At 41.4% G+C, this 12,646-nt stretch overlaps 1 protein-coding gene across 7 annotated transcripts in view; it reads left to right on the forward strand.

Annotated features, from left to right (window-relative positions):
- AGTPBP1 (ATP/GTP binding carboxypeptidase 1) overlaps positions 1-12,646 on the forward strand; it is an 863,873-nt gene that overhangs the window by 604,407 nt on the left and 246,820 nt on the right. For all 7 annotated transcript variants that reach the window (XM_069229549.1, XM_069229567.1, XM_069229576.1 and 4 more), the window contains one exon: positions 2,103-2,190. In XM_069229549.1, the coding sequence (XP_069085650.1) occupies positions 2,103-2,190 (88 nt within the window). The remainder of the gene's footprint in view (positions 1-2,102; positions 2,191-12,646) is intronic.

The following is a 12,646-nucleotide window of genomic DNA, read 5'->3' on the forward strand; positions in this document are numbered from 1 at the left end:
TCAGTTCCAAAATGATATGGGCCTACAATTTACATATAATATGAGTACTAACTGTGTCCAATTTGTGGACGTACAAGTATATATAGAGAATAACCAAATCGAGACAACTTTATTTTGGAAGACAACCTCAATGCACAGTATATTGCATGGAGACAGTTTCCACCCAATATCCCTAAAAAAAAAAAGTATACCATATGGAGAATTCATCAGGATTAAACAAAACTGTTCCACCGAACAAGAAATGGAACAAAAGTTTAGTGAAACCAGACAAAGATTTATCCAGAGAAAATACAAATATAAAGACATAAGATCTTGGGAACTAAAAGCGAGATCTCGGACAAGAGAGGAATTACTAAATAAACCAATGACTAATGCACCAAAGAATGAATCCAACATACGATTGGTAATGACATACAGCAAGGAGAATCATCTAATTTTGAACATCCTTAATAGATACTGGGATGTAATAAGAAAGGATCCAGATGTTGGCAAAATGGTTGGCGATAGACCAATGGTAACGTATAAAAAGGTGCCGTCTTTACAAGACTTATTGGTCAACAGCCATTTTCAGATGAAGAAACAGTCAAATTGGCTAACAGCTCAAACAACTGGCTTTGTATGCTGTGGCAAGTGCAAAGCATGCCACATAGGGACAAACATGAAAGAATTCCTTGATTACCGAGGTAACAAGTTGATGATCAATAAAATGATCACTTGCAATACCAGCTATGTGGTCTATATATAATTGAATGTCCTTGTGGATTACGCTACGTGGGCAGCACAATCTGCCCCCTTAAAAAACATATTTTTGAACACATTAGAGCTGTGCAAAATAAGGATCTGACTTATGCATGGCCAAACATCTGATGACACATGATGAAGTTAGTTGGACAGATATGAAATTCTTTGGAATCACAAGTATTGACAGTAACGAGAGGAGAGGAGACCGAGAGATGAAACTAAGACGGTTGGAATCACGATTTATAATACAGCTAAGAACCAAGAGCCAGAGGGGTCTCATTGGGATGAGGAACTTCACTATCATTTATAATCCAGGATGCAACAATATGCACAGTATCATATACCATGTAGCTATACAATTGCCTATTATAGAGTATGAATGGATATATTTGTGAATAACTGGAACATCCTTAAATATGTGTTACTGACTGAATAGCAGAGTGGAAATAGGAATAACATTTATAGATAGTGAAGGAACTTGAATACTTATGATTAATAACTGTGGTTTGATGAGTGAACCCCTTAGAGTAGGACCATTGTCAAAATAATTAACACCAGTTTACAATACAGGATTTCCTTTCTGGGTCTTATTTATGTTTTTTCAAATGTGGACAAACATGCTTTCCGTAGGTTTTTGCATAGATGTGGTTTTATATTTTATATTTCACTCTTTGGAATACTGTGAGATGTTGTATCCTTTCATTTGAAGAATTAGGTTTTAAAGTTCACTACATGTCCCAGAATGCACTGAGTTGGGTAATAGGGAATAGATTATAAATAATAGACATTGAAAAAACACTAAGACACCGTGAACAAGACCAGTAGGTCGAAACGCATCGGTGGTGATGGTTGGTGATTTATATGACTGCAATTAAAAGAGTATAAAGTCTCTCCTGGAGGGCGGTGTTACAGTTGCTGTCAGCTGTTTGTTTTGAATATATATATATGTGCTTGACATTTAGCGCTTTGTTGCATGCCCCCTTGCTTTACCCTTCTTAGTTAATGTTAGCAAACTGTGTAATAACTGTTGTGAGCACACATATAAAAATGACATTCAAATATAGTTACAGGTGGCATTCGTTTATGTAGTAGACGTCCATTGCACAGTGTGATCCTCTTTTCATTACATGGAAATGGTGTAAATTGTAGCAACCTGTAGAAAATCTATGACACTGGGATACAACAATTGCTACTCACAAATATGCAGAGTATTTTGAGTTAAGCATCCCATGCCAAATTAATAAATGTACAATAAATGGAAATTGCTGGAAGTGTTAAGTGCATAGCTGAATGATATAAATAAATAACATACAGCAGTGTATCAGCGTAAAACCAATGTGTTTCTTTTGGTATTTTGAAAGGTATGCAACCGCTGATGTACTCTGTTCAGGAAGCATTAATTTCAAAATCTTGGTGGACCCGTGTGGGGACAGATATTTGTTACTACAAGTAAGTAGTATGTAAACGTAATATGTTGGGGTATGAGGACTGATTACAAATTGCCAAATTACAAGTGTGTATTAGGTTTAAATATGTTTATTTGTTAGAATAACACATCATATATAACAAGGCAATTTACATTGCCATAACAAATCACCAAAGGAGAACCCAAATTGTTACAACGTTGCCTCTAAATACAGAATGCTACTTCAAAGAATATAGAAACTGCACCCAGCAACCCTTTTAATGGAAGGGTAGATTAGGGTTCATGGGGAAAGTGAGTGTGAGGTTCTATTCAGTAGTCAAGACAGTATTAAAAACAGAGGATGACCCCCACCCTCCCACAGTATACAAGAAAGTAGTATCACTTAAACTGTCCCGACAGGACTGGTAATAATCAAGCAAAGAGTATTGTGCTTATTAGTGGTTTCATCCTGCTATTTGAGGTCCATCTGTTACTTAATCAATTCCATAAAATCATGAGTTGCTTATGAATATTCACAGAGTAACTTCCCTCACCATTAACAGTTTATGGAGGTGCCACAGCAAGGCCTCTGTGCCCCATGTTTGAAACTCTTTTTTGACGAACTCAATTCAGTAGCACAACATAAGTCCAAAAGATGAATTTCATTGCCAATTGGTGTAAGGTTCTTTTTGTCTGTGATTGTTGTTAGTTCCTTCCTTTGTCTTGTTGGGACAAATCAACTATTATAGCAAATACGGACTGAGTTTTTCCACAGCCCTTCCTGGGAATTCTAAACACTTTATGTACGGGGGAGTATTCAGATGCCTGGTTCTGAACACAGTTCCTCTGTAGAACTCAACTGTGTGCATTGACCCCCAAAACTAAGACTTTTGCTGCCCTTGCTGTATTCTTCTGGTCTTTCAGTGTGTTTTTTGCTGAATCATTGAAGTTATGTTGCAGTGCCTAAATCCTTTTGGCTGCTGAATCTCCAATTCACACCTGGATTTGCAAGTTGACAAATCGATTAAGCTAAGCCGATTGCATGTGCACTCACACTCTCTGCATGCAGTCATGGAGGTCTTAAAGTTAGCAGTCATTAAAAGTTCATTGTTTATATCTTAGATGCTCAGCTTATAGTGTGCAAGCAGGTCCAGAAGGGGCAGTTTGTCCCTGGGCTCAGAACAATTAATCATGTGGCCCTCAAACCAGCCTCCAAGTCCATGCCTTCACCTCTAAATGGCTGATTCTTCAGACAGTCCTTCCGTGGGAGGGGGCTCAGGGTCTTTGAGGGGCAAAATACTTGTACATGTCCCTGCCCTCATTATGCATTATAACATGGCTCTAGTAGATAGAAGTCCTGTTCCTAGTGATAGTTAAATATCGGGGTTGACTTCCCTACATGGGCCCTCATAATGGGTGTGTATTTAAATTTTGCTGGAGCCGACAGCAACAGTGTCTGGACCCATTGGAAATATGAGACTTTTTCTTTCCCCTGACGGTTTCAGCTGTTGAAAATCCAGGTGCAATGTCAAGGCCAAAATGAGAAGTTCCTGGGGGATTCTGACGAGAAATTATTAATTTCTTTGCTAACTTCTTAAGGCCCAACTTGTAATGAGCTAGATTGTCCCTGATCGTGGAGCTGCCCATACCCTCAGTATTGATAGCTCTAGGAGTGGGGAATTAATATGGGCTTTAAAGTTAGAAAGTGTTTTGGGAATGATTGCCATCTTGTGTTAACAAAAACCACACCGGTCTAAACAAATCAAATATCCACTTAGGACTATCCTTGAAGTATTGGTGGCATTCCTGCCAACGCGGCACAACAGTGATGTATCAACTTTTTGGGTATACTCTTCTCAACATCGTGGCTGTCCCTTGATTTTGTTAAAAATTGACATGTTGTAGGCATTCCTGACATAGGTTTGCCTATCCATAGCATTTTCGCCCATACTTGATAATTGAACTGCATTTTTTAACAAATGTTTGGCTATCCCGAGCATAATAATAACCCATACTTGACACATTGTGTGCATTCCTAACAACATTTTGGCTGTTCCTATTGTAGTAGAGTGGATCCCACACATAAATACAGATATTAAGTGTTTATGAAGTTAATGAAGACAACCATAATTGAGAACTGAGTTGCATGTAAAAACATTTTCTCCATCTTGAAGGGCTTAGTGTAGGGTTTTGTATAATATTATACCAAATAACACACCTCTTTTGATTTCAGTCTTTTGGTGTGCTTGGTGAAAATGACTTTAATTATTCAAGGTCATTGTCATGAGGTACGATGAGTGTGATTCTTGATTTTTACATAGCCTCTATAATTCACCAGCATCTCTCTCTCTAAAAAACCCTCTCCTGCGGTGATTAGTTTTAGATTGAAAACGATGCAGATTTTAGATTTGAATGATTTTAATCTTGCTCATTAGGGTGAAAAGCAGTCAGAGGTAGAGGGAGTTGGCTTAGTTGAGCCCTGAGAGAATGACATTCCTGACTCGTGTGCCTTTGAGATGGAAATAAAAGTGATGTGCAGTTCTCTAAACAGGAGACCATAGTAGCCACACAATTTAACCAGTTTGTTTATGTGTCATAAATGAAGGCTTGTGATCAACTTACACCTTAAAGTTTAGGTAGACAAGACTGGTGTAAATTAATCAAGGGTCGGGGTTAAAAAAAAACACAGGTCTGGCATGGAATATCAGCTTTCTGGGGAAGAATGAAATGCAGGAATTCTCTCTTTTGTCTATTAAGAGTGAGTTTATCATGAACCATGCAGGCTAGAGTTACCTTGAGACATCCTCAGAGCAAAGAAGATGATGACTGGTCTGAGTAAGCGCCATTTGATCCTTGTAGTAAGTATTCTATAATGTGAAACTAGCATCCTTACTGTTGTATAATGCAGCCAAGTTCTAACTTTGGAACATCATTGGTACAATTACAATTATTGTTGTGATCACTATTTGCCCATCCCAACCTAGATCCAAAGTGGTGAAAGGGTCTATTTTAATGTCAAGTAGAAAGTGCTACAATACTGCATCCAAATTTGCCAATATTTTCAGATGTATAAGGATGAGTGGCTGTCCATGATCTGTTTTGAGGATGTATTCCTTGTTATCAAGAAAAACAATTTTAGTGGCAAGTTCTTTCGAAAACCAAACTACTATTTACTTAAAACTAGACTATGCGATTGACTATTGGAATTGTTTAGAATTTGCTGTTCAAGAGAGGGTTAATATTGGGTTATAATTGGTGGGGAGGTATGTGACTAGTGAATGTTTTTTTCCAGCATATGTGTTACAATTGCAGTTTGAAGACTGTGTGAGTTCTGTCTTCGGGGACTATTTGTTGGCTATGAGGATGATGCCCAAGGCAGTTCACTTTGTTATGGAGTGCAGAGATTGATGCATAGCTATTGTGATAAGATTGTCAGTTTATGTGGTATCTTAAACATCAGTGGATAATTTGGGTTTGCAGTTTAACATGATCTCTCATTTTTCAAAAATGAAATGGATGCCAAAATATGGGCTTATTTTCAGATTACTTCCTAGATTCAAACACCTGCTTGCCATTTTAATGAATACACACATTGTCCTCAAATACCACTTTTCAGAAAATAAATCATTTGTCACTATCTGACAAAACACTGATTTTGCCCAGATGTAACAGCTTGTACTTTTCAGCTATCATTTTGCATCAAAATGCATTTAAAAAATATTAGATATGTATATGCAACTGTGAACATGTTCTCTGCACATGACAGTTGTGTGTGTGTGTGGGGGTGTATGTGTATGTAACTGTTCTACAGAAAGGAACCAGACACTGTTTGTATTTTTTCTTAGCTTGTATTAGAATAATCCAAAAAGTGTCTGCTGCCTTGCTTGATCAAAAAGCATACTGAGCAAGGTTTTTAGCCGAAACAAGGACCTATGATGTAGCATTTGTTTGGAAATTAAATATTCACAACAACATACATTTGTGTGTCCCTGTTTTTCAGTGACTGGAGTCTTAAACTTAAGTAGAAAGGGTTAAGTGTAAGGAAATGCCTCCTTGGCATGGTTACCCCCTGACTTTTTGTCTTTGCTGATGCTAAGTTATGACTTGAAAGTGTGCTGGGACCCTGCTATCCAGGCCCCAGCACTAGTGTTCTTTCCCTAAACTGTACCTTTGTCTCCACAATTGGCACAACCCTGGCCCTCAGGTAAGTCCCTTGTAACTGGTACCCCTGATACCAAGGGCCCTGATGCAAGGGAAGGTCTCTAAGGGCTGCAGCATGGTTTATGCCACCCTGGGGACCCCTGACTCAGCACATGCACACTGCTTGCCAGCTTGTGTGTGCTGGTGGGGAGAAAATGACTAAGGGAACATGGCACTCCTCCCAGAGTGCCATGCCAACCTCACACTGCCTGTGGCATAGGTAAGTCACCCCTCTAGCAAGCCTTACAGCCCTAAGGTAGGGTGCACCATACCACAGATGAGGGCATAGGTGCATGAGCACTATGCCTCTACAGTGTCTAAGCAAAACCTTAGACATTGTAAGTGCAGGGTAGCCATTAGAGTATATGGTCTGGGAGTTTGTCAAACACGAACTCCACAGTACCATAATGGCTACACTGAAAACTGGGAAGTTTGGTATCAAACTTCTCAGCACAATAAATGCACACTGATGCTAGTGTGCAATTTATTGTAAAATACACCCAGAGGGCATCTTGGAGATGCCCCCTGAAAACATACCCGACTTCCAGTGTAGGCTGACTAGTTTCTGCCAGCCTGCCACACACCAAACATGTTGCTGGCCACATGGGGAGAGTGCCTTTGTCACTCTGTGGCCAGGAACAAAGCCTGTACTGGGTGGAGGTGCTTCTCTCCTCCCCCTTCAGGAACTGTAACACCTGGCGGTGAGCCTGAAAGGCTTACCCCTTTTGTTACAGTGCCACAGGGCATCCTAGCTAGTGGAGATGCCCGCCCCTCTGGCCACTGCCCCCACTTTTGGCGGCAAGGCTGGAGGAGATAATTAGAAAAACAAGGAGGAGTCACCCAGCAGTCAGGACAGCCCCTAAGGTGTCCTGAGCTGAGGTGACCATCTTGTGGATGGAGGATTCCCCCAATAGGATTAGGGATGTGCCCCCCTCCCCACAGGGAGGAGGCACAAAGAGGGTGTAGCCACCCTCAAGGACAGTAGCCATTGGCTACTGCCCTCCCAGACCTAAACACACCCCTAAATTCAGTATTTAGGGGCTCCCTAGAACCTAGGAAACTAGATTCCTGCAACCTTAACAAGAAGAAGGACTGCTGACCTGAAGCCCTGCAGTGAAGACAGAGACGACAACTGCTTTGGCCCCAGCCCTACCGGCCTGTCTCCCAACTTCGAAGAAAACTGCAACAGCAACACATCCAACAGGGACCAGCGACCTCTGAAGCCTCAGAGGAGTGCCCTGCAACCAAGGACCAAGAAACTTCCGTGAACAGCGGCCCTGTTCAACAACCTGCAACTTTCTTGCAACAAAGAAACAACTTTAAAGACTTCACGTTTCCCGCCGGAAGCATGAGACTTTCCACTCTGCACCCGACGCCCCGGCTCGACCTGCGGAAAACCAACACCTCAGGGAGGACTCCCCGGTGATTGCGAGCCCGTGAGTAGCCAGAGACGACCCCCCTGAACCCCCACAGCGACACCTGCAGAGGAAATCCAGAGGCTCCCCCTGACCGCGACTGCCTGTAACAAGGGACCCGACGCCTGGAACCAACACTGTACCCGCAGCCCCCAGGACCTGAAGGAACCAAACTCCAGTGCAGGAGCGACCCCCAGGCGACCCTCCGCCTACCCAGGTGGTGGCTACCCCGAGGAGCCCCCCCTGTGCCTGCCTGCATCGCTGAAGTGACCCCCGGGTCCCTCCATTACTTCCTATCTAAAACCCGACGCCTGTTTGCACACTGCACCCGGCCGCCCCTGTGCCGCTGAGGGTGTACTTTCTGTGCCTTCTTGTGTTCCCCCCGGTGCCCTACAAAACCCCCCTGGTCTTCCCCCCGAGGACGCGGGTACTTACCTGCTGGCAGACTGGAACCGGGGCACCCCTGGTCTCCATTGAAACCTATGTGTTTTGGGCACCTCTTTGACCTCTGCACCTGACCGGCCCTTAGCTGCTGGTGTGGTAACTTTGGGGATGCCTTGAACCCCCAACGGTGGGCTACCTATGCCCCAACTTTGAAACTTGTAAGTGTTTTACTTACCTGCAAAACTAACCTTTACTTACCTCCCCCAGGAACTGTTTATTGTTGCACTGTGTCCACGTTTGAAATAGCTTATTGCCATTTTTACAAAGCCTGTACATGATATTGTGATCATTCAAAGTTCCTAGAGTATCTAAGTGAAATACCTTTCATTTGAAGTATTACTTGTAAATCTTGAACCTGTGGTTCTTAAAATAAACTAAGAAAATATATTTTTCAATATAAAAACCTATTGGCCTGGAGTAAGTCTTTGAGTGTGTGTTCCTCATTTATTGCCTGTGTGTGTACAACAAATGCTTAACACTACCCTCTGATAAGCCTACTGCTCGACCACACTACCACAAAACAGAGCATTAGAATGATCCTTTTTTGCCACTATCTTACCTCTAAGGGGAACCGTTGGACTCTGTGCACACTATTTCTTACTTTGAAATAGTATATACAGAGCCAACTTCCTACATTAGGACTCTATCATATTGATATGTTGCTTAGCAGTTCCCATTTCACAGCAGGTGGTGGGGCTAAATCCTCATACATCTGCTCTCTGCAGATATCCAGTAATACGTTTTGTGAATACCCTATCAAAGGGTCAAAATACATCATTGGATGACTCTCTTCCTGCTTTTTCTCATGAGCACCAGGATTTTTGTCCTCATATTCTCAGAGAATGTGTTTCAGAAACTAATGGGGTTTGTAACTAGTTAAGTAACATTCCGGTCTAGCATCATGGTTTCATTAAAATAGCTCTCAGTTCTGGCATATATGAATAACTCTTCAGTGAGTCTTGTCTTCACAAAACATTAAGGTTGAGAATACGTCTGAAAAACTGTTATGTGTATAGTATGCAAGAAGTTTAGGGCTTCTTGGGGCACTTTTTCAATTTTCAATCTCAGGTTTATGCTTTTATTACATTTTCTATACTTTCTAATATTTTACCAAGTGTTTTAATCTTTCAGTTGTGTTATATATTTTTTCCAAACACATTTTGCATCAATGTGAGGGGCATTTGGATCAGATTCCTGAATTATGTTTAGTTTGTTTACATTCAGATCAGGATGTCTGTAGTTTTGTTTCTTGACGTGCTTTGTATCCTTTCACTCTGTGGAACGTTCTTGGTCTAGCCAGGAGAAGCAAAGTGGCTGTGGTAGCATCACATATTGTTAAAGCTTGCCTTACTAAAAGTTGTGTGTGACGGGGCGCACAGAGCCGCGCCAGACCGGACATACCCCGGGGGCACTGCTCAGCATACCGGAGTAGAGGTCAAACCTCTATGTCACGCGGGCTCTGCAGCGCAGGGGGCCGAGCCTCAAGAACCCGGAAGACGCAGAAGGGAAGAAAAAGGACAGCGGCGGGGAGACAAAAAAAGGGAGGTCGGAGAAACCAAAAAGGAGAACGAACCGAACGGAAAACGAGGAAACACTGAGGAGGACGATGGCGGCTGAAGCGAGACAACGGAGAAGACAGAAATCGGAGGGGGACAGCAGGGAGCACTGATGTGGACCTCACATCCGGAAGACTGAGAGGGAGACCACGCGAAGGAGACAACCACGTTCCAGAAGGACCATGGCCCCACCAGGTACATCCCACAAGCTGGGGGGAGGGAAGGAAAGTAAAAGAAAACGAAAGTCACAAAATCGGGAGCACTAACTGTTTGCTGTCACTATGTTTTTTCATTTATTAAAAAGACCACCTAAAGCACTGAAAGTACGTAATAAGGAAAGGCACTGGGTGTAGGGAAAACGGGACACTAACATAAAAGAGAGACAGTATACCACAAAAGAAGGCATGTAAGATGCAGGAATAAACTAGAGTGAGAGGGCTTTAAAGAATGAGAATAGTAGAGATTCACCAAGAAACTAAAAAGCACGGAAGAAAAGGGGCACAGAAACGTACCAGAAAGAAAACAGAAAGAGAGAAAAATAGCCAGAGAGGAAAGAGCAATACCTACCATAAAAACAAACCTACCTTTTTAAAACGGGCTTCCTATTTTTCTCTCCCTCTCACGGTGGCCGAACTTCTGGATCCCTGAGGCGCCAACCTGAAACAGAGAAGAGGAAATAAGGAACAGGGAAGAAAGAAAGGAAGAATACAGTCTACAGACATACAGACAAGTAGAAATAGAGGAAGAAAAATTAAATACAGCTAGAAAAAGGAGAGACAATTGTTGGAAAAGACAAATAAAAAGGAAAACGTAAACTTAATCTGTGTACTTAAGTATCCATTTGTACTTACCTGTCACATTATGTAAGATAATTGGCTGAGGTCAGTTGATTGGAGTGGAATCAAGTAGGGGGCCTTCACCAGGTTTCCATAGGAACATTTATGGAGGTGGTCCCAGAGTAGAGCTTTTGTGTTAGACACCTGTTGAGGATTCCACTCGTGTTATTATTAGACATCGTGAGACTGGTGCTAGGTCTTGGAATCTTGATTCGGATTGAGCAGAGCCAACCCTTAAATTAATGTACCACTGTTGGAGTGAAAGCTGGACCTGGTAGAGCTACTATGAACCAATTGGATCCAATTTTGAGAGAAGATAATGGAAGCTATAATTCCCTAAGACACTGACAGCCAACAGTTAAGACTCAAAATTGTTGGTCTGAATGCATGTAATTGGAAAGTTAACAGAAATGTTCTATCTACCCATTTAGCTTGCAGTGTTATGACTCGGAGACATCAGCCTTCCTGTTTTCTAACCATGTAGGATAGATTATTTTGTTAGGATATAACTTTGTTCTATGCTGCATTGATAGGTATAGCATTTAGTAAAGCTTTACAAAGGCTAGAATAGTCAATACACAAAGCTGAGAAAGCTTAAGGGAATACTTTAGTGCTATAACGATGAATAATCATTTCTTTTATCACAGGGGATGCTTTTAATTTTAGCATTGTATTATAATCATAGACTGGAATTTTGTACTCCGTTTCTGCCCCAGTGAATAAGATGAGCATATATAACTAGTAATAGGTATCCTTTTCCAAAAGAGATTTCTTATGTTGGATAAAACTTAATGTATATAGTTTAGTATGAAATAAATAGAATATTTCATGCCCACAATGCTAGGCCTAGATGTAGGTTCTTTAGCTAACTATGTGAATGACATTTAATTTTCAGTCCCTTTTATAGGTTTCTGAAACAATATGACATAAGGCAAGTACATCCACCGAACATTTCTACCCCAACAAAGTCCCCACCTTTCTCAAACCTTCTTTTCATAGGTAGTGCCTGCTCATCCTATTACCCACCACATTGTTCCCGGTGTTAGCTTGCTCTCATGATGGAGGGTTTGCTCCACCTCTCAGCCCTCCCCATAACTAGCAAAGCTGTAACTGTGTAGTAGACCCAACACTCTTAGTTTGCTTGGGCAAGTGAGGGCTCTATCGTCCTAGTTAAGGTAGCCAAGACAACCACATGATTCTATAGTTTACTCAATACATGTTCAAAGCCTGTCACACATGTAAAATGCAGGAAAGAATCGAAGAAACAGTTGTTCTGTAACGTTCAGCTCTTCCTTATTGAAGGTTGACAACTACACTATCATTTACGGCTGATCTCCATAGAATGTTAATCACAATTCAACTCACAACTTGGAGTACAGAATGCAAAATGAGAACACAGAGCTCAGCATATAACATTTAATCAGAAGACAGAGCAAACAGTTAAGTGTAGCAGGATGCCACTTTCCTCTCTCTCAGCAAAGTAAACAAAGTTTTTTACTGATCTACAAGAGATACAGAATAATATGCCTGGATACTTTTATGGGGGATATGGGTGCGCTATACAAATCGACATAACATAATACTTCAACTTCCTTTTGTTCATGTTACATGATTGACTTTCTTTAATACCTTCTGTATCTGACTGTGCACACTTTTGTTTTTGGTGCGTCATCCAGTGTGATGATAGCAACATATTTGCCTTCCTTCCTCTCAAGAACTCAAAGGGTAACATACGCAGTGTGGCAGGGGGAGTTAATTAACAAGCTCTAAGAATCTTCTGAAGATCATGTTTCCAATATCTTTCTTCCAGTTGGATGTTCTGGTAAATCTTTTGTTGAGAATGATGTAACACATGTTTGTGCACAATGGCTCTCTTTTTTAACAAAAAGAATCCTCTACGCCTTTCGAGACCAGTTATGCCCCATTATAAGTGTGTCTCTGAAAACCAATCTGTTGTGCACGGACATATCTTCCTTGACTATCAAAACCCTGGCAAGTCTTGGCTGAATTTTTGCTTTTCATTTCAGTCTTCTAATATACTTCTTTTAA

The sequence above is a fragment of the Pleurodeles waltl genome, chromosome 1_1, assembly GCF_031143425.1.
Source record: "Pleurodeles waltl isolate 20211129_DDA chromosome 1_1, aPleWal1.hap1.20221129, whole genome shotgun sequence".
NCBI lineage: Eukaryota > Metazoa > Chordata > Amphibia > Caudata > Salamandridae > Pleurodeles > Pleurodeles waltl.